General features: G+C 41.2%; 1 protein-coding gene across 1 annotated transcript in view; it reads right to left on the bottom strand.

The window, feature by feature from the left end:
• Window positions 1-23680, bottom strand: part of KCNMA1 (potassium calcium-activated channel subfamily M alpha 1) — a 1147148-nt gene that overhangs the window by 189710 nt on the left and 933758 nt on the right. The window contains exons 15-18 of the mRNA XM_007938677.2: window positions 20981-21049; window positions 17964-17975; window positions 10757-10843; window positions 1164-1240 (exon numbers count right to left, since the gene is read on the bottom strand). Of these exons, the coding sequence (XP_007936868.1) occupies window positions 1164-1240; window positions 10757-10843; window positions 17964-17975; window positions 20981-21049 (245 nt within the window). The remainder of the gene's footprint in view (window positions 1-1163; window positions 1241-10756; window positions 10844-17963; window positions 17976-20980; window positions 21050-23680) is intronic.

Here is a 23680-nt window from a genome sequence, read left to right as displayed (position 1 = left end):
GCTCAGAGCTCTGGATCAAGGGAGGTGTTTTGGTGAACCTGGGTCCCTGGCTGCTGACTGTGCAAGCCTTAGCAATCTCGTCCTCTCACAGCGTCACCTTCCTCTTTTGTAAAATAGGATTAATAACAGCCCCTGCTAATTACATAGGGTTATGGTGAGTATCAAAGCAAATAATGATCATGAGGGTCTTTTAAAATACTAAATCACCATAGGAAGGAAGGGATCATTATTACTGTTTTCTCTAGGATTGTGAACAATTTCAATTAAGCAAGGCAGCATAATGATTGCAAAAGGCCTGGCTTTCCCCACGCAAAGGGCACTGGTCAGCCATGGTTTCTCTGGAGCTTACAATCCAATATCCCTCCCTTACTGTATCTTTCTCAAGAGTCCCCATTGCAAGCTGTTTTAGAAGGGGCTTAAGAGAGGTATGCCAGAATATACTAAGCACTAATCTGTTGTTGTTGTTATGTGCCGTCGAGTTGGACCTGACTCATAGCTACCGCTCCTTGGGATTCCGAGGCAGTATCACTACGGAAGTAGATTGCCCCATCTTCCTTCCAAGCACTAATCTAGCCTACCCTAAAGAGCAATGGGATTTGACGTTGGTTACTGGGACAATGACAAGTGAAGCCCACTGTTGATGGAAAGTTCTTTCCTGAGGCCAGTCCAAGGATATCATAATTGAACACACTGGTCTTTGGTACTAAAACCTATAGGAATCCCAAAGGAAAGAGAGTCAACTTCTACCCTCAGGCTCAGTTTTCCTCAGTCTTAGTGGGGACATCTTTCCCTTTGGTGGCCTCTCATCCACTGGAAATTGCTCTCCTGAAACAACCCTTCCTACATGGCCTTAGATTTTTCTCCTTTCCGTCATCCTTGACTAGTTAGACTGGACACATCTATGTAGGCACTGCTTGAGAGTCAAGAAGTAGGGATTAGGCACTGAGTCACTGCCAGGAGCTGGAGGGCGGTGATTTTTCACTCTCTGCTCTAGTAAGGCAAGGACAGGGATTTATTTCATGCCTTTTTAAACTACTGGTGAGACACAAACATACTCAAGGAAACTCTTGGATGTTTTGTGTTTCTCACATAGCAAAGGGGGAAGGAAAGTAAACTTGGGGACTAAGAGAGAGGGAAGGAAGGGGGAAAGAAATACTACTTACGCCGTTTGCAGCCGCATTTTTTTATTCTTTTGGGATCTGTGATGTCATCATGACAGGCCTTGCAGTAAAAAAATGCCCTGGAGAAAGAGAATGGAAAAACTGACACGTTTCATAATCCACCCAAATGAAATGAGTACCACATTTCCTCCGCTATGGTGCCAAATTAATGAAACATGCCAGCACTAATTTCCTTTAATCTTGTGAAAGGTTTAGATGTTTACAGACGGAAATGTTTGTTGCAAGACCATTTATTTCAAACACAGGCCTCTGTGATTTGAGTTAGTGCTTCTTTTAATAAACTTTCCTTTGAAAAGGAACAGGGGGAAAGGTTGCTGATGTGACATGCTGGGTCTGCTCACTTGTCTTTCCCAGGTGAGAGCAGCTTCCAATGCTGCTTATTGGGACTGTGGGAAATCAGACCCAGCGGTGGAGGTGGGGTAAATACACCTTCAACCTAGGAAATCCTCACAGCTTGGTTGGTCAAATGTATATTAAAATGTATATTTATTTGACACAGTCAAATAAAAATATAACTGTGCCAACTGGAAAGCATCTTTTTTTTTTTTTTTTTTCGCCAGCCAAAGTGAGAGGTTGAGGAGGAAAATAGGAAAGGAGAAAAAAAAAAGTGGTAAGTCAACCATTTGCTCCGTCCAACAACCTGTGAGATTCCATAGCCCGTGTGAAATGCTACCAATGCTGGTGGAACCAACTCCCAGCTATCTAGGGCCCAAAACTAAAGCAAACCCAATGCCAACTCAGAGAGACCCCCACTGGGTTTCTGAGATAGTAAATCTTAATGGAAGTAGATTGCCCTGTCTTCCTTCCACAGAGTGGCTAGTGGATTTGAACCACCAACCTTCTGGTTAGCAGTCAAATGCCTTAGTCATTGCACTACCAATGGTTTTGGGTAGGAGTTCTTGAGGTAGGGTGGAAGAGACCTAGAGGCAGTAATTGCCAAGAAAATCCCCTCATCTGCCTTAACGTGTCATTATGTGATAATAAAGGAGCTCTGGTGGTGTGGTGCCCAAGGCATTTGACTGCTAACCAGAAGGCTGCCAGTTCAAACCCACCAGCCACTCCTCAGAAGGAAGATTGGGCAATCTACTCCTGTAGTGGTACTGCCTTGGAAACCCAAAGAAAGGTCGCTATGAGTCAAATCCAACTCAATGGCAGTGAGTTGTTTTTTTTTTTTTTTTTTTCTGGTATGTGATAACAAAGTGCCCTGGCCGTGTCAGGGACAGATCCTGGATGAGACCAACTAAGGTCATTCAAGCTCTGTTGAAAATGGACACTGCCTAGAAGAATGGCACTGGAGGGTTGAGCTGGTTCATTGTAATAAACTTGCAACCTGGATACAAGAACTAACAGAATCCTTGGCTTAGTGCCGTCACCATTCCCAACATGAAACTGAACGCCAGAAATAAACATAGTCTTTCCTTGACCAGGACTAAAGAAATAAACAAAACTCTTGACCATGTTATTCCTAGGTATTCCTTTTTTGTTTTTCACAGGACTTGCATTTATGATTGACACCAGTTGGAAACCAATATGAAGACTTTGGGATCTGGAAGAGATCTTGTAGCTAGAGTCCCTGGGACTCAGCGTTCTCATCTGTCATGTGAAGAGGTTGTCATGACCTGCATCACAGCTCATCCCATGGCAGAGTTCTGGCCAGCCCCGGGCCTTCTGAATCTCAGCCCAATGCTCTTTCTGCCATAACAGCTCCTCTACTATTTCTTTAAATGCCAGCTCTCAGTCATGTTGCAAAAAACAAAGGTAGCTGACTGTATGTGCAGTGTCTCAATGTGGCTAAAAAAACATCTGATCGTGCCCTTGAAAGGAGAAAACATCAAATTCAGGGTAGCAATTTTGCTTCTGCTTCCTTTGGCCATCTTCTCCCCATCTGATGCTCCTGTGTATAATAGTAATTATGGTAACAATAGCTAACATTTGTAGAGCACAAACCATAGGCCAGGCACTGTTGTAAGCATGTTATAAGGATTAACTTATTCGATCCTGCAACAACCCTTTGAAGGAGGTATGACTATTATCTGTGCTTTACAGAGGAGAAAAGTGAAGAACAGAGAGGTTAAGTGACTTGCCCAAGGTCACACAGCTAAGAGTGACAGAATCAGCATTTAAATCTAGGTATGGTTATGTGCTTGGCTGCTAACCTAAAGGTCAAAGGTTCAAACCTATCAGCTGTTCCGTGGGAGAAAAGACCTGGTGATCTGCTTCTATAAAAATTACAACCTGGGAAACCCTGTGGGACAGTTCTACTTTGTCCTATAGGGTCAATGAATCAGGATTGACTCGACTTCACACAACAACAACAGTCTGGCACCACAACCTAAGATCTTGAACACACCTATACTAAAGAATTGATATGTATGAATAGACTGTTGGAAGTACAATTACATCATACATTAAACTTTGATCTTTAAAGTGAAATCCCCACAGGTGCCAGACAGTAAGGTTAATGAGTGAAATAGGCTAGGGAGTCTATGGTGACACAAAGACACATCACTCAACTGGAGGGGGCAGAATGTTTAAACTCTATCTGATTTTTGCAAAGTAGCACTTCTTTGTATGAACCATTCTCTCCCATCCCTCTCTGCCTCTGTCATGTTCACCTGACAAAGCCCCATCTTCCTGCACCACTGCACCTAAGCAGTTGAATGTTGCTGAAGAAAGGAAACACATTTTAAATCCATAGCCATGGATTTCGGGGGCATTTTTACACTCTACCCTGACCCTACTCCATTTTCTCATTGCTTGCTTTCCCACTGTCCAAAACAACTATTTCCTACCTTTCCCTCTTTCCTCAACCTCTCTTCCTGTACCCGTTCACCCCACACCTTCCACAAGCAGCCCCACACATCACCAAGATAGCAGAAGTGCTTGGACAGGGCTCCACGCACATCCCCTGCCTCTGTACCCATCCTCCTGCCTGCACCCTGTCTCTCTGGATGAAATGTCCCTGGACTCACCCACGCCCCTCCCCCTAACTAGTGCTCTGCACCCTCTCCCTCAGGCTGTGCTTCTGCGCTACCATCCCAGCTGCTGCATCACTCTTTTTCTCCTTCTCTCTGAATCATCCACCAGCATATACATTCCCAACTCATAGCGACCCCTCCTTGGATTTCTAAGGTGGTATCTCTACGGTAGATTGCCCAATCTTTCTTCCAAGGAGTGGCTGCTGAGTTTGAACTGCCAGCCTTCTGGTTAGCAGTCAAATGCCTTAGGCACTACACCACTAGAGCTCCCAGCATACACATGTCACCTTAAAAGAAATAGCTGCCTCTCCTCACTAAGCATTCCCCACACCCTACAGTCACCACTCTCTTTCCTCATGAGGTTTCTAGAAAGAGCTCTGGCAATCACTGTTGACTTGATTTCCCTGATTCCCATGTGTCCCCACTTCCAATGGTCAGCTTCAATCTCTATCACTCCTCTTGCTGAGTCTTCTCTGGCCAAGGTCACCAATGACTTATTCATCCTCCATCACTCCTTGACCTCACCTCTCAATCAGACAGAAGTGACTTCTTTAAAAATGTTCTGTTTTTTGAGACATTTATGATACAAGTGTCTCCTGGCTTTTCTCCTACCCTCCTCTGCCTGTTTCTTTTCAATTTTCTTTGTTGGCTCTCCATCCTTGTCTCAGTCAACAGATGTTGGAATGTTCAAAGCAGTGCTTTGGGTCTCTCTCTGTTTTCCTTCTGCACACTCCCCTCAGGGACCTCATTTAGTCTCATGGCTTTAAATGCCTTGTTCATGCCACTGATGCTGTGCTGAATATTTTCCCCTTGACCCTCCACCTTTGGGTCCTGCAAGGCTAGTCCTTAAGGTTCCTGTGCCCTCTGGTTCCTTGTTATGCTTGGCCAATGGCAGAAGTCAGTGGGAGACTGAAGAGGGGGAAGAGATGTATTCATGAAATTTATTCCCTGGCTCCTGTCAGGTCATAAAACAGCAGTGGCAACATTTCTCTGAAGCCACAATACTTGCCAAATTGTCTTTCATGACAATGTCTCTCACGAGATTCTTCTAACCCTTCTGCCCTTCACCTCTGCAGAGCTAGAGCTGGCAGTGCCTCCACAGTTGCTAGCTCTGGGGGATTTTCCATAGCCTGCTGGTTTTCCTTAACCCTGTCCACAACTTTATGGAGTCCTTTCATGAAATTCTTCCCCTATGTAGGTGTGCCTCTGTTTCTTGGCAAGACTCACTGATACCAAATTTATATCTCCAGTCTTCACCTTTCACTTTAACTCTTACAACTGCCTTTCTCACATTCCCAAGTGTATGGTTAGTATATATTTCTTACAACATGGCCCAAATAGAATTCTTGACTTTCTACCACCTGAAACTTGTTCCTCCTCCAGTTTTCTCCATCAGCCACTCAATAACTTAAGCCCCAAATCTAGGCTTTATTCTTCCTCATCCCCCATCCCTCAGTTCTTATACCCAATTCACCAATGGATCCTATCCTCACTCCCATCAAGTCAGATCTGACTCATAGCAACCGCTCCTTGGGTTTTTGAGATGGTATCACTACGGAATTAGATTGCCCAACCTTCCTACCGAGGAGTGGCTGGTGGGCGTGAATTGCCAGCCTTCTGGTTAGCAGCCAAATGCCTTAGGCACTACACCATCAAAGCTCCTCTATGGATCCTAAAATATATTTTGCATTAGTCCTATTTCTCTCCACCTACCCTTATCAGGGGAGCTCTGGTAGCATAGTGCCTAAGGCACTTGACTGCTAACCAGAAGGCTGGCGGTTCAAACCCATCAGCCACTCCTTGGAAGGAAGATGGGGCAATCTACTTCTGTAGTGATACTGCCTCGGAAACCCAAGGAAGGGTCGCTATGAGTCGGGGCCAACTCGATGGCACATAACAACAATAATAATACCCTTACCAGGTTAGCCCAAGTTGCCATCATCTGCATCTAACTATGAATAGCCTTCGAGTCTCTTGGCCTCCTCAGCTGATCCATTACATCTCATTCTCTACAACACAGCTGGAGAGACCCTTCAATAATAAAATCAGCTCACATCATCTCCAGCTTATAACCATCAACAGCTTCCATTTTATAGTAAAACTGCAAACTCTTCATAAAATAGTGTAGGAACTAGCCCTGCCTTGCTCCCCAACCTCATCTCATACCATTCTTCCCTCATCTACCATGCCCCAGCCATAATTTCTTTCTCTGGTGCCTTGAACCCACCAAATTTTTTCCCATCATGAGGCATTTTCCATACATCTCTCTTTTCTTCTGATCTTTGCATGATGGATTTTTTTCTCATCATCTTGATCTCTGCTTAAATGTCACCTGCTCAGAGCAGCCTCCATTTACACTCAACCCAAACCAATGATCTAATTCTCTGCACTATCAATAAACAAAACTGTAATTCGATTCTCCGTAGAATGCAAGCCTATGAGAGCAGGACCTTCTGTCCCTTGTTCACCATTACATTCTCAGAATCTAGAACAGAGCCTCCTCCTAGTGAAGGAACTCTGGTGGCACAAATGGTTAAGTGCTTGGTTGCTAACCAAGAGGTGGATGGTTCAATTCCACCCAGCACTTTCACAAGAGAAAGACCTGGTGATCTGCCCCCATAAATATAACACACAACCAATAAAACTCTATGGGGTAGTTCTACTCTATCACATGGAGTCCCTATAAGTTGAAATTGACTTGATGGCATGTAACATGGTGAGTGACCTACAGACATTTGCTAAATGAATGAATGAGTATGAGCGTGCTGCCCAGTATTGCTTGATCTGCTAGTTGTTAAGCAGAAACAAGTAATAAGAATTTTCACATGAAAACTCATGACTTTTACCATGTTAGTAACTAATTCATTTCCTTTTTAATTGTGAGTCAAAAGAATCTTGCCTGCAAGCCATAATTTGATCTGTAAGTCACCAGTTTGTGGCTCCTATATTAAAGATTATAGTCCAAGGTTATTTACAAAAGAAAATATTCAGTACCAGGAGGTAAAGGATGGAAGCTCATCCCAAAGTGACCTTTTGAAAGCTGGAATTGTGGCTTCATTTCTTTTTTGTTGCTGTTTTTGCAGTGGAGGGTGCAAACGCAATACTAGATCATCATAATCTACTTTTCCATTTTTACAAAACTTGTTTAGCTTCATTCAAATCTCCAATGTCCTTTCTGTGGTTTTCTGCAGTCTTCATCTATTTTAAATCCCCTAACTGACAGCATTTGGCCTGACACATCACACACCACGGAAAATTACAGGCTGGTGGTGTAGCTGATTGTGTCAGCATGTATTTGTGAATACCATAAAGCACTGAAATGAGACATATTGCACTCCCTAATATAGGAGGTAATTTGTTTTGGGGACTGCCTGGTATTTGTGACATTCATTAGTGAGAGATGCAATAGGAAACAGAATTACACAAATGGGAGTTTCACGTTATATTTGCTATCTGGGAGGTGCATGTGATCTATGGGGCTGCTGAGCTCCCCGGCCTCCTGTGCTAGATGCTGAGATGCTGCTTCTAGCTTTTGTCTTGTGGGTGGGACTTGACTACAACCTTCCGACCAGAGGACCAGGGGGAGGAGGGGGAAGCCTCAGCCCCATTTGCCACCACTTCCCTCTCTCAAGTCAACTCAAGTCTTGGGGTAGTCTGGAAGAACAGGAGGTTCCAGAACTAGGCAGAGAGATATTCCGCTGCCACAACTAAATAATGGCAATCTTTTCCCAATTTTCAGAAATAAAATTAAGTAATTAAGTTGTTAGTTCACTTTTAAGGTACTCTCCCCCATCCCCCCCCCCATAGTACTTTTCCCCCCTGAAACCTTTTGTAACTGCTATGGTTAGTTTGCTAGAGTGGGTGAGGAAGAAGAAAATAATAAGCATCAGTTGTCAAATGTCATAGTTTTGTGATCACCTCTTGACAAGTCATTAAGAGCACAGACTATGGAACTGCACTGTAGGATTCAATCCTGGCTTAACTGCCCACCAGCAGTGTGACTTTGGGTAAATGAGTTAACTAATTGGTGCCTTGGTCTCCTCATATGTAAAATAGGAATACTAATGCTACCTGAAGAGCTCTGGTGGTACAGTGGTCAAGGCATTCAACTGCCAACCAAGAGGTCGGTGGTTTGAACTCCCCAGCTTCTCTGTGGGAGAAAAATGAGGCAATTTGTTTCTCTAAAGATTCATAGCCTTAGAAACCCTATAGGGCAGTTTTACCATCATACAGGGTTGCTATGAACCAGAATCAACTCGATGGCAATTTTCTTTTTTTTTAATGCTGTCTGACTCATAAATGTTATTATAAGGATACAGTAAGTTAATAAATATGGGGCACCTAGGACTTGGAAGCTCTGGTAGCATAGTGCCTTGACTGCTAACCAGAAAGCTGGTGGTTCAAACCCATCAGCCACTGCTTGGAAGGAAGATGGGGCAATCTACTTCCGTAGTGATACTGCTTCAGACACCTAAGGAGGGGTTGCTATGAGTTGGGTCCAACTCGACAGCACATAACAACAACCACACCTAGGACTTAGAACAAGGAGTCCGGTGGCATAATGGTTAAGTGCTAGGCTGCTAACCACAAAAGATAGATGGTTCAAATCATTTCAGTGACTCCACAGTGAAAAAGACCTAGAGACCTGTTCCAGTAAAGATTAAAGCCTAGGAAACCCTATGGAGAATTCTACCCTCTCATATAGGGTCACTGTGAGTCAGAATCAACTCGGTGGTACACAATAGCAACAGAACTTAGAAGAATGCCAACATATACTAAATGCTACATAAAAGGTTGTTAGTATCATTAAACTTGGTAGGAAGCATGTGGGTTTTAGAAAAAGAAAAGACAAGTTCTGATACAGGTTCTGCCATGGGCTTATGTGCCATGTGGACTTTGGCACATCATTTATCTCAATTCTACAAATAAGGAACCCCAAATCCTGAGTGTTTTAAAAGACTTATTAGCTTATAGGGTTATCTTGAGGAGTGACAATTCAGAATGTAGAACACCTAAACCAGTGCCTGACTTTGACTTGCTGTTGTTGTTGCTGTGCTGTGAGTCGGACCCGACTCATAGCAACCCCTCCTTGGGTTTCCAAGGCAGTATCACTATGGAAGTAGATTGCCCCATCTTCCTTCTGAGGAGTGACTTTGACTAGGCACTCATTAAGTGAAGACAATGTTGTTATGTGCCGTCAAGTCGGACCCGACTCATAGCAACCCCTCCTTGGGTTTCTGAGGCAGTATCACTACAGAAGTAGATTGCCCATCTTCCTTCTGAGGAGTGACTTTGACTAGGCACTCATTAAATGAAGACAATGTTGCTATGTGCCGTCAAGTCAGACCCGACTCATAGCGACCCCTCCTTGGGTTTCTGAGGCAGTATCACTACAGAAGTAGATTGCCCCATCTTTCTTCTGAGGAGTGGCTGGTGGGTTTGAACCGTCAGCCTTCTGATTAGCAGTCAAGTGCCTTAGGCACTATGCTACCAGAGCTCCCTTGACAATAGCCTTATAGAATTAATTAGAGGTACTCCCTGATGTATTAAAGGGACAACGAACCATACTTACAACCTTTTTATTTTTTTGTACATTTTATCATTAGTAATATGTATTATAATGTTGCAGCATGTAATTTGCTGACATTATCATTCTCATGCCAACCCCAAAGACAAATAGCAGATTTATAAAGATATTGACAATAAAAGGCAATAATGGTAAAAACTAAAAAGAAAATGAGGTATCCAACTTATGTCAGAACCGACTTATGATGAACTCATTAGAACAGAACACCATCATAAATGACTTTACAATTAATAATTTATTTAAAATACTTTATGCTACTGTATTTTTCAGCTAAGTGGCCTCCCTGACAATGTGAGTGACATTTTTTGCTAAGAAGTTTTTCCAAGTCCATAGGATAGAATTAGAAATAAGAATATTCCATGTTGTTCTTCAAAGATCCCTACTGTTTCCTAGGATGTCTAAACAGATTCAAGGTTACTTCAACAAGAGCCATAAAACATTGTGGCCAGTAGGATACTGGGATGTATCTATAAAGGCATAACCTGACAACTTCAGCCACCTACCAAGAAGGCCACAGTAAAAATACTTTAGTATTTCATTTGAAATCAATCTGACCCTTTTGAAAATCCATTTGGGTTAATCTGGTACTTAAAGTAGGAAACTGACAGGTCTCTAGTAAATTTGCCCAGATAATACTAAGTAAAGAGTGCTAAATAAGGAACCAGTTGACTATGTCATGTTGTTCTGTCTTGATGATGATCAAGATGACCTCAGGACTGCTATCTCAGTCTCAGTTTCCTCACACACACAATAAGGGAGCTGATAACTAGGCCCTCGTAGTTCTAAACTTTTATGATTCCAATTCAAAGATGTGGAATTGAGTATGCGGAAAAAACTACAAAGAAGCACAACACCTTTCTCCTGAGACTTGACACCATTTGATGCCCATACACATATTAAGAAGTTTGGGAGTTAGCACCCTGCATGTATGGAAGCAAGTCCCCTTCATTGGGTTGAGATGTCTCTGAGGAGATCAGATAGGAAAACAGGAGAAAATAATTAATTCTTACCTTTTAACTTCTTTGGCATCACTTGCGATGAAAAATCCTAAAGTACCTTCTTGGATCTTAAGGTGGTTTCCAGGATTAATTAATATACTGCTCGATGGACAAAAACAAACAAAGAAGACACATTTGTGAGCCCATGTTCTAACTAAAACCTTGAAGGGTCACTGCACTGTTGTTTTATTTTATAGGGGGCCCACTAGTCTAATGCTATTCCCAGAGCTAGATGTTCTCTATCCCACCCATTTAAATGGATAATGCCAGCATTAAGTCTACTGGTTGATTCCCATGTTGGCATACCCCCACTTAAGGACAATGAAGCAAATCTAGGTTTTTGGGCCCAGGTTTGTACAGCAAGGCAGTCTGGCCACCATCAAAGACACCTGACTCAGCAAAGTTCCTAATACCATATCCCTTTGGAAACTGCTATTAATGGCCAATGCTGAGGAGTTACAGGTCTAATAAAGCCATTACTACACCCATTTTCCTTTAGATGAAGAGTATTAATGGGACCCCTATATGCATACATAAACACACATGTATACACACCACATATCACTGTGGGAAATGGTACAAGACACCCATAACCAATGCAGCAGGAAACAGAACATCTGCATGACACTGTGAGAAAGTAGATTCTATGTACAGTCTATGCAAGAAGAACCGGATCTACCCTACCAGTAAAGAGGGAAAATGCTAGCAGTTGGAAATACTTAATGATTTCAACCTGGTATCTATAGAAGTGTGTGGGGATGTTCAAATAAGGTGTCTGCCTGGAATGTCCTGACTGGAGCTAACTATTGTTGGAAAACAAATTCAAATTACCCCTAAAAAAAAAACTTGCCCTGCAGGGAAGTTTGAATCTAAATATACACTGTCCTATTTCAAAGCAGTATAAATAGATTAACTGACCAACTTATGTTTGGACTGACAGAAGAGATAAATGTATCCTAATCTGATAAATGGATGAAACAAACAAGTTTAATTTTCTGCAGATCAGAATCAGAACACAGGAATGTTTTACACGGGGATGGAGATGAGACTTTGGGCTTAATGGATGCTGACTTTTAGGACTTCAATGTAGCAACAGATACAACAGAGGCAGTCTTTGATCTGCAAAGTTGTGCTTAAAGTAATAGATGTGTGGAACTAGGCTAGAGGAGGGGCTCAAATGCCTAAAACAATCAAAATGGGAGATGGCAATTAGCATGCAATTTTTTTCTGCTGACAAAATCATTCTAGAAAGTGCTGTGGCCAACAGAACGATGTGTCTGTAGTAATACAGGAAGGACCCAGGTGAACTTTTGTTCTGTTGGAAGATGTTAGAGTAGATTGTTATTGCAAAATAATGGCTTGTGGGCACAAGAACATCCACCATTAACCATAACAAGACCTGAGAGAAGGAAACTAAACCTGTGTCATTGCTGTTATTAACACTAAATAACAAATTACAAGAGTCCACAAAGGTTTGACTTCTTCTGCCCTAGAACCACAGGCAGCTATGGATTCTGTACTAATCGGGAAGTGGCAGACCACACTAATGCACAGATTGCAACCAGCAGCCATGAGGTCCAAGCACCTTCTAATTACCCCTCTGACAACTACTCACTTTGGAATAACTAGCCCTCTAACTCTGCATAATCACAAAGAGAGAGGGTCAGAGTTCATACAGTTTACATACATTCCCTTTTCAAAGCCAATTAGACTTGATGTTTGAGAAAAGCATAATTCTGGGTTTTGCACACATTTTCACCCCTTTGCTGCAGGCGGTCCTTACATGCCCTGGCTCCACAATCAGACGTTGGATCCAATTCCAGCATGGCCACTTTATAACTGTCTGACTTGGAGCAAGTTACTAAATCGCCCTGGAACTCAATTTCCTCCACTACAAGATGGGGATGATGAAAAAATATCATCTTACTTCAAGGATTAAGTGAGATAATGAGTGGCAGGCTCAGTTCATGTTGATTATTGTTCCTTTTATTATTCATTATTACAAAAAAGCCAAAAATGCCTTCATGCTCATTAGAATTATTGGAAAGTTTCTTTAACTGGCCCCCTGGAATGGAATACAAGGCTTCTTACCAAATTGAGTTGTTGTTAGCTGTCCTTGGATTGATTCCGGCTCATGGAGATCCCATGTGTGCAGAATAGAACTGCTCAATAGAGTCTTAAAGGCTATGGATCTTTTAGAATCAAATCACCAGGCCTGTCTGGCAAGACATCTCTGGGTGGGTTCAAACCACTAAGCTTTTAGATAGTAGTCGAGTGCTTCAACATTTGTGCCATCAGGCTGACCTGCCCACAATGATATGAAGCTACAGGGTGAAGAGGTATCCACTCCAGAATCACATCCAAGGACATACATGAAGAATTCCATGTACTTCTGTACCCTAAAGGAATTCTTTAAAATTGGAAAAGTCTGTATTTTGATATGTATTCACAGGATGTTAAAAGAAAGCTTCTGAGAGGGGAAAAAAGTATTTGAACAACAGAATTTAAAAGGAGAAATTGGACATTCATCAACATCTTAGGGATATATATGTGCAAAACGAGCCTCCCATAGAACTATGTTTCCTTTTATTTTTACATGATAGCCTTCATTAATTTATATTCCCATGATAAAGGCCACTGTGTCACTGATGATACAGTGATAGGCGAGTTCCTATCAATGAGAAATTTATTTTGATCTCTTCTGTTCTGTCTCAACAGTGAACAAGAATTGGCCTACAGTGAAAATCTGGGGTCATCATTCTAGGGATTGCAGGCTGAGATAATTTATTACAGTCACCATGCTTGCTTTTGTCAAGTTACTGTGGTAGAGTGGAAAGATTCTGGACACTAGTGTCAGGTGATTTGTGTTCTTATCTGAGGTCAGGACCAATGTTAGTTAAGGAAGCAGGTGTGCAGGTTACATGTCAGACCTCACAAGTTCAGGCCCTGGCCTTGGGCATGTGGATGCAGCTAACCCTCACTCTCTTCATCTGTAAAAGGAAGTAATTATCACTACATTGGCGTATTCCTAAGAGAATTAAAATAAGTACTATGTGCTGAGTGGCTGGCACACAGTATGTCCCTAATACATGGCAGTTATTGCTAGTAAGTAAGGTGATTATCAGATTGTTGTGTGCCATCAAGTCGATTCTGATTCACAGAGACCCTAAACTGAACTAGACATAAATAATGTCTCATAACACGACAACTGTCCACTTTGTCCTTGGAACTAATAAATGACCCAGGAAGTAATCTATTGGCATTGGAAGACTTTCGTACAGACGCCAGTCTCAGAAGCATTTTATCCCTGCACAATGCTGGAGAAGGGTTAATCTGAACTGACCTTTGGCTGTACAGTAGAGTCTCTCTCTGACCCTTAAACCTTGTGGCTGATTGTGTAAGGTACTGAGAGCACTTCCAATGACATCACTGCCTGTGTGATTCCCGATGGCTTCTGGCTCCCTCTGGACAGGGGTGAGAGGGTTTAACTCATCTCTACGCAACTGAGGCAGCATCATTTACAGAGATCCAGATAAGGCTAAGGGAGCCTTCCAGATGGATATCCAAAGGGAAAAAAAAAAAAAAAAAAAGAGCCTAGCTTTGAGAACAATGAATGAAAGAAATCTAGATACATAAAGACAGTCATTATGCTAGATTTGGCTCATATATTTAAGGGTTTGGTAAAGAAGCATGTGCCCTTGATTCCAGGGGACCAGGACATATAATACTCCCTGTGTAAGGGTCCAAAGTTTCAAAGACTCTTTGAGGAAATATATTACTGTTTTTGATGTTTTAGACAGTAAGTCTTCTATTCACATTCCAAATGTAGAAGCTTCAATAAAGCGTTAATCCTCTTCTTTAAAAATATTAAAGTATAAAGATCCTAGACAGAAGTAACTTTTTTTTTTTCCTGCAAAGTGTCTACTGCCCTTAGAATTTGCTGCTGACCTCCTAATGTGAATATGTAAATCTTTCCAAAGATCTTTGATCTCTTTAAAAGAATATCTAATGTTACATTTGTTTTGTTCTCATGACTGCCAAAATTCCCTCTCCCTATGGGACACTTTAAATCAGTTCTCTGGCTCCAACTTTGTCTAATTCATGGCTTATCAGAGATAAGCTTCAAGATGTGTCATGTGAAGAATCAAGAGAATCTCTAAGAAAAAAGCCCATATATCAATTAGCAAAATTCCAACAGAGACATCTTGTTGGCAGGGGTGGACTCTCTCACATTTCAAGCAACATAAAATTATCCTCATTCTTCTATGACCTTGCTAATTTCAACTGAAAACATTCAGTGGCAGCTGATGTGGCCCCTTCCCCTAGGATACTTGCTCTCTCTTTCAATTCTGCTCTCTCTCAGACGATTTTTGTACCTAGATTTATTCTTTGTCTCTTCACTCATTATATGGAGTGAGTACATACTTATTTTCTATGGGGAACTCATAGTTGAGTAGAGGGGTGAAAACTTTATTCAGTTCTGAGTTTCTCATAGCCGAGATCTTTCATAAAACAGATCCTTTGCAACTATTTGTTGAATGAATGAAAAACATCTAAGTCATTGGTCTCCATTCCAAAAGTTCTCCTTTTCCTTTCAAATTAGGAGACAGGTAGTCAAAGCTGTTCTTTCAAAGAGTAAGCTGTACTTCTCATCACTCAGGCCTACCACAAGTATGACCTCACCACCTCTGGGGGTTGGAAACATAAGCTAGCAATTTCAATATTGAAAACAATGCACTTAGGAATGAAGTTATTTGTTCCCAAACATAGAACACATTCGCATGGAACTGGCTAGCAGGGGTCAGTCCAACAAGGAAATGTTTCTAGCAGGCCCACAGTTAAAGAAACATCAAATCCTGGGCTGCACTGCATCTCTTGCTGAACTCAGATCAAACTGGAGAATCAGGGTGTGGTGTGGGGAAAATGATTTATCCCTTTCCATGACCACTTGCACACAACAACTTGGAAACACCTAATGATCCCTCCCTCAATCATTATAAACTTTATTTATATGTTGGTTTTGGAGACAACCAATGATTGACTGATAATTCAACTGAAATAGATAATACTTTTCCCAAAGGAAACTTTTCTCTATTATGGATAAAAATTATACTTGTATATTTCTCTATCCTCCTCCATTTTGGTAGGTGTAATGTACCATTCCCCAGGCAATTAAAATGTTATCACCACTCACAGAATAATATAGTTTGTAGTTGCTAACATGATAATTATATTTGTGTCTAGCAAGCTATCGGGACTTCATGGATTAGAGTAAGCAAATAAGAACCATCTAAGATTTGAGTTCATCCTGTGCCCAGATGAATCCTGCCACTGTGAAGTGGCTTTTTTGATGGCACAAAGTCATAGGCTATTGCTACCGAGTGTGACTTTGAACTAAGTGTGTCCCCTCTCAAGGGATACAACTGCACTGTAGTTTGTGGGCTGAGGAGTCCCAAGTCTCAAATCTTATGGCCTGTCTGGACTTTTTCATTTCTTCTGGGCTTCATAATACACGTTGCTGGAGTCCCACACAACTAGACACACACACTTTTTCCTTATAGGGTGTACATAGGAGACATAGCTGTGTAGTCCATGCTTCAATATATGTAAGCCCAGTTCACTTACACAGAGACAGCATAATAAAGATTGCTCCCAGTTTGTCAGGTTCAAATGACAGCTACTGGGCAATATTGACAAGGGCTTGTTTAGCATGAATCCATTTCAATAATTTTAGCAATAGCATTTTAAAACATATTTGACACATAAGGGAAATATTATCCATATGGGACAGAGCAGGAGAGCTAGATGACCTGGGAAAGAGAAAGCTGGGTATTTGGTTCTGGGAGCAACCCATGCTACTTTCAGGCATAGTTTTGGACACATCATGCCTACATCAAAGCATGCCTTCACCACAAGGTAAAAGGACTCAAAGATCAAAAGCCAACAGCAGTGGTACAACCACTGTGGACCTTTGAAGGTGCAAAGTGTTGCAGTAACTTCTCGCAGTTGGATCATATTAATAATACCAAACTGACAGGAAGCCACCTCTATTTTCACACATTGACTCAAAAATCCACAAAATCTGACTTTCAAGAATACCAGACAAATACATACGCATTCACGCACACACACAAACACACATGATTAGACACAAACACATGACAATGATTACAACCACAGAGAAAATTAACTCTTGGGTAGATGAACAAGTAGGCATTTCAATAGTATGTTTTCAACAGTACTGTCTTAAAGAACACATTATCGAAACACTATGTTGAAAATATTAACCCAAAACGTTTTTCAAAAAGCCATGGATGAGGATTTAGTCATGCTTCATGCAACACAAAACAGCAGCAAAACAGGGTGGAGTCACATGGTAAAAATTGAGATACTTCATATTAAGAAATATGCCCAAACACACTAGGAAAAAAGAAAGCCATGACTTTGTCTTAATAAACAGTACTCACTCAGTAAATCAAATGCAATAGTCTGGCAATTTATTAACAGTGCTCTAAGCCTTTACTGAGTACTGCCCAGGAAATAAAGTTCTTAATAGTTTATCATCAAAATAGGTGTAAGGAAAAACAAACAAACAAACAAAACAAAAAAACAGGTGTAAGGGCTTGGTCTCCATTTTGTGGATAAAAAGACATGAATTCTGCTTTAAAACTGGAACTTGACACAGGGCGGAGGAGGAGGTCACTGGGAATGTGGATGTGGTATGTAGACAAAATGGCACCAGAGTCTGGTGGACACCAAGAACAACACATCAGAACAATATAGAAACAGACACATAGGGCTGGAGAGACGCGTCCTCCTTTTCAACTTGAATAGCATTTGTTCCCATCATTGGTGCCATGACTGAAAAACAGGACTGTGCCTTTCCTTTTTTAGGTTTCCTGCAAAGAAGTTAGTGCGCCATCCAAAACAATCAACAAATCAAACAACAGCCATATGCTCCTTTCGATTTTTATGTACTCTAGTTGGTGGAGAGAAGTTTATATATATTATATACATACGTATACAAATATATATATGTATATAGTCTATTATAAATACTGATAGACAAAGGGGTAGTGAGATTATATATATATGAGTATATATATATATAAGAGAGGTTGGTGTTATCTTCCTGAATTCTTGGCAAATGGTTAGTCCTGTGGTTAGGAGTGAAGGTAGAGGGTGGAGGTTGGAAGGGAAGTTAACGAAGAGTGCATACCGCTTTCGGCTTCTGCAAAACGACAAGAAAAGAATTGAAAATCAAACAATTTGATAATAAATTGACTGACACCAGAAGGAAAGAAGAAATAAAACCTTTGTTTCAAATTATTGGAAGGAGGTGTGTGAAAACAAGGTTTTTCAGCAAAGCATGGAAACAGTAATATGGGGTGGAACCAACAACAAAGAAGGCAGTTAAACACAGGTTGAAGGTAAGGGAGTTAAAAGGAGAAGTCTCTAAATTATAAGATCTGGCCCTTTAGAACGTGTGAGAGGGAAATAAAGGGGATGTTTTTAACTGAAGAAAAAATTAAAACTATCATCTCAGGAGGTATCAAAAATTTGATTATATTTAGCATGGTTGTTAGGTTTGATTCATCCTTGTGTTTTCTCAGAGGTATAATCCACATTCCCTCAAACACACCTTTTTCCACAAGAACCAATGTGCATCCACAATGAGACCAAGCCACATCTGAGAATTAAAGCTGGCAACGGCACACAGAAAGCCAAAACAGAGCCAAACAAGTTCTCTTTGTGGTTTTTGTACCAAAAAAAAAAAAAAAAAAAGGAAAAAAATATTATATATAAAAACTACCTATCTCTATAAACAGGACTTTGTTGAGAACACTTCAGATTTGGGAATTAATTGGAAGGTCCATCACAGAAAAGACTGTCTGCAGGGAATGCTCTGAGTCATTGTTCTCAGAATGGTAGCAATGGATTCATACCGCATCATCAACCGTATCTCATCCTCCCAGCTTGGGACCAAAGGGTCAAGGTTCAGTATTCAGTTTCCTGCCACAAAATTATTCCAGAATGGCCGAAAAAATACTATTCCGCATCACCCACATCGTGACACTTTTTTTTGAGAGATGCACAAAAGTGATCAAGAGAAAACACCAAGTTACACAAAAATTTACTGACTTGGCAACATGAAGAATATCCATTTGCAAAAATCCCAAGATACACATTTCCCCTTACACAGGTACAGATAATTATTAGCAAAAACACAGGCAAACAGTAATCCCAGAAAATTCTACCTGATCTATTGCACACCAAATCACCAGGACTCTCGGGTTTGTTTTTACAAATAATATTCTTCACTTTGCCAACACAGAAAAGAAAATGTATATCTATATACATATTTATTGTTACGGCCATGTTTTACACGTGGCCACCAAATCTACCATTTTCTTTTTCTTTTTGGTTGATTTGGATTTTCAAAAGAGCTTCACATTTGATCAGATTGACTTTGTGAGCAATCGGATCTGGAGGATAACAGAAAACATTGGATTGACTTGCTTACAATCCAGTGTTTTGTTTTTTTTCATAAGAGACACAGACTATACATTTGGAAATTTGGCTTTTTGGGTCATTCATCTGGATGATGAAAAATCCTTAAATGGTAATAGCAGGAAGCAAACTAATTGTGGGAACCTGAGGCCTATCTATACTCTGTTTAAGGCATTTGTTGGAGGGTGTCAGGCCTTGATTTTTTTTTTTTTAACATTTATTTTCTTTTTGGTGAAAATATATATGGCAGATAATACCCCCATTCAACAATTTCTACATGTACAGTTCAATGACATTGGTTACGTTCTCCACATTGTCACCATTTTTGCTCTCTCCCCCCAAATTGTTTCACCCTCAATGATTAGATTCACTGTCCCATACACCACGTGTCTATGCTTTAGGGTTATTGTTGTCAATTTTATCTGATATAAACAATTCTTTAAAAGAGTGCAATGCTCAAGGTGAACATTCCTTACTAATTCAGCTAAATTGCTGTTTAGTTTGAAAAGGTTTCAGTGGATAGTTTTGGTTCAAAGTTCAATATTATTCTCCAGGTAACAGATTCAGGAGTTCCTCCAGCTTCCAAGAGCCAAGTAAGTCTGGATTCTGTAAGAAATTTTCCATTTTTTTCTATATTTTCCCCCTCTTAATCAGGACTCATTTATTGCAACCTTGGTCAAAATATTCAGTAATGGTAACTTGGCACCATCCAGTTCTTTTGGTTTCATTTGCCATGAAAAAGGAAGTAGTTCATGGACCTCCAGTCCAGTTCCTTCCCAAGTCTCCTGCTCAGGAAGGCCTATCTCCTATACCTAGGAACAAAATATGGATGTCTTTTTAGAGCACAAAGACCTGGGAATGTCAAGGACTTCTTTCTTTCAAAAACGATTACTCAGTATTAGGAAGCAAAAAATCATCTCTATTATATAGACTAGAAACAGTACCCCATCAACAAAACTTGTTAACCCAATGTGTCCCCTCTTCTTGAATGAACTCACATATTGACTGGGCTGTTATCTGTTTCAAGCAGACCCAGTTCCTCATCAGCCTGATTTGCACATAATTAAGTACAAAATAAATAAATAAAAAGAGCTTCTGCCTCTGAGCCTCATTCTCCTGGCTCATTTACATGAAGCTGCTATTCTGCCACCTGGATTTGGGTTGCACCGGGAGAAGCACATATGGTACACAATAGGCTGCTTGTAATTTGGCCATCAAGGGGGCTGGTGTCTCCCATCACACTCTGCCCCATGTCTGCTGTAAAGGAGGCCAGAGTCCATCTGCTCTCTGCTCATAGCAGTCAGAAGGGTTCTAGGACAAGGTTTGCCCCAGTTTTAAGCTTGGAAGGTGAAAAGTGCAGGTTGTCATGTTGTTGTTGTTATGTGCCGTCAAGTCGGCTCCGACTCATAGCGACCCCTCCTTGGGTTTCCGAGGCAGTATCACTATGGAAGTAGGATTGCCCAACCTTCCATGATCAGGTGGAAATATGGAGACTTTATATCTTTCCCCCAGAGAAACCTTGTCTGAATGCCCAGTGGAGTTTGGGATGCAAGGTTGGTCTGGGAATAGAAGCTGCAGTTTCGGGTTAAGCATGCCTTGAAATGTGCCCTAGGGTCAGAGAGGCAAATAAATACTGCTTAAGAAAGAAGAAGTGGACCCAGCATTTCCAGAGTGCACTCTCACCACCATAAATGTCAGCCGGCAGCTGGGTTGCGGCAAACTTACCGGCTCTCTCGGTTGGCAGATTTGTACTCAATGGCTATCATTAGGAGTTTGAGCTTCACAAAACACAGCCTGCAACAAGATGGAGAAACCTCCCAGTCAGTGCATTGGAGCGACCAGAGCCACATAACAAATACTGTTAAGACCTTTCCATCTCCTAACACAGTCATTATCCAAGGGGGACCCTCATTCCACAGCCACTGTGCCAAAGGGAGGGGGTGGCAACAGCACCTTGCCATCTTCCCCATTAAACCAGATTTCTCACAAGTGATAAGGTGCTGAATGCTCAAAGTGCAAGCACTCAGGTCTGGATGTCTAGACACAGCCCCCAGCAGGGATTTATGCCTGGGAATTTACGCAGGGCCAAATTCATTAATTACTCGGTTGGGTAGTAAAATGTTAACTACAGGGGGAGGGAGATATTTGGAGCAGCTGGACCTGCTATTTGGAATCCATTTTGGTCTTCTGTACAAATGGCTTATATTGTTGTTCTGAGCAGACCCCTGTGTGCTCAGAATGATAGTAATAATACTTAGGCTCTGTGTAAGTGCCCAGCACATGACTATGGCACTGTGATTCCTGGCCCCATCCAAGCGGCCTCACCTCGTCTGGCCTGGGCTCTGACTGCAGCCACAGTCCAGACTGCCTTGAGGCTGGCTTGTGTTTTCTCCAAGCCTTCACTCATGAGATTGCTTCCACTTCAAATGCCCTCTTTTCCCTATACCTCCTCCTGGGCCCACATCAAATCTAAGGTGTTCATGTAGGTCTTCAGCAACTACGACCCTCTGGTGTTCCATTCCCAGAACTCCTTCAGCACTTTGTGTCAAGAAAAATAAATAAAAGACAAACTGCCATTGAGTCGATTCTGACTCACAGCGACCCCCATTGGGTTTCCAAGGCTGTAAATCTTTACAGAAGCAGACTGCCTCATCTTTCTTCTGCGGAGCAATTGGTGAGTTTGAACTACTGAGCTTTTGGATAGCAGCCAAATGTCTTAACAACTACATCATCACAATTTCTTAGCACCTTGTGTAGAACCACCTAATTTAGCCCTTACTCAATTTCATACTAGCTTTGGTCATACCCTTTCTACAAGTGTCTGAGCTTTGTCCCCTCAACCAAAGTAACTTTTTTAAGGGTTTTGGACTTGTTTAGAATTCCCCATAGTGCTGTACATAGAACTACTGATACTTCCGGAGGTCAATAAAATGATTTTCACTTATGGGTTTCAACTCTCAGGAAATAATACGAGGTATGGTAAAATACTCATGCACAAAGATATTCAAGATAATTTACTTATACAGGGCAAAAACTTGAAAGCAATCTAAAGGCCCAATAACAGGGAAACGCTAAATAAAATATAGTACAATACGATATTATACAGCATTCAAAATGACTTTTTAAAGAACATTTCAAATGTAGGATCAACAAATAATATTATACAAAAAGATACAAAAATGTAAATAATGTGATGCAATTAGATAAAAATATGTATTTACATACTCACAGAAATAAGAGCCCACATTAAAAAATTACCATATTTTCTGAATATAACATGCTCACGTAAACAAGCAAACACATATAGTGCATAGTGTACATAAGAAACTAACTTGCAAGGTGTTGTTCAGTTTCTACAGAGCTATGTGATGTGTGTGTTGAGTAAAATATGGTACATATGTTTCACCTTTTTCTACAAAAAGAGCTAGTGCTTATGTTTCAAGGACTTTTTGGATAATAAAACATGGGTAGAATAACAGATTGAGAAATGAGTTGATGGTTATTTAGCTCCACTGCAGACTGGGGCCTCTACTGGTAGCCTCCTTGAATCCCCACAATATCCCTAAGAGGAAGATATTACCCAAGTTCTTCAGACTTCTATTGTTATCTCCATTTCACAGATGATGAAACTAAGGTTCAGAAAGCCCATATAACTTGCCCAAAATCTCCACCTAGTATGTGGCAGGGTATATAACACCTTAGCTCCAGTGAAGTCTATTTTATATTGGGAGAGACAGGCAACAAGAAAATATACAAGTGAATAAATAATATATTTCCAGATGATGACAACTGTTACGCAGAGAATAAAACCACCTAAGAGAATAAAGAGTAACTAGGAAAGGTTATGTCAACAAGGCTGATCCAAAAGGGTCTTCCTGAGGAACTGATGCTGGAAAAGAGAGCACTAGAGCATGATGAGAAGCAGCAGACAATGAAAAGATCTTCAGAAAGAGCTTTCTAGGAAGTAAAAATAGTAAGTGCAAAGGCCCTGAGGCAGGAATTTCATAGAATACCTAGGGGTATTTCAGGATCTGCAATAAAGCCAGGGAGGCTGGAGCATAATACTCAAAGCTGAAGTAACTGGGAATGAGATCAAGAGGCTCTTGCCAGTCCTGCAAGGATTCTGAAACTTATTCTAAGTGGAATGAGAAGTTTGGGTTGGTTTTAAATAGAGAAGCGACATAATTTAGATGTACTGGATATGGAGATGGGTTGCTTACAGTGAAGGTGCTAACGAAGACCTCATGTTCTCCAGTGGGAATGAGGCCACTACTCTTTCCTCATGTGAGGCTTTAGTCCCTGGCCCTGCCTTCAAATGACAAACAGGTTCTAAAGGACTACTTCTATCCAGGCATATTTGGGCTCTCCTGGTGATGTGCAGGTTTTCTGATTCTCGCCAGCAAACTCTAATGACCTGGGCTTTGT

This window comes from Orycteropus afer, unplaced genomic scaffold (genome assembly GCF_000298275.1).
Source record: "Orycteropus afer afer isolate SDZICR_OR568_19922 unplaced genomic scaffold, OryAfe1.0 scaffold00052, whole genome shotgun sequence".
Classification (NCBI taxonomy): domain Eukaryota; kingdom Metazoa; phylum Chordata; class Mammalia; order Tubulidentata; family Orycteropodidae; genus Orycteropus; species Orycteropus afer.
The sequence above is the reverse complement of the archived record's forward strand: the minus strand, read 5'-3'. Positions and strand labels throughout refer to the sequence as shown.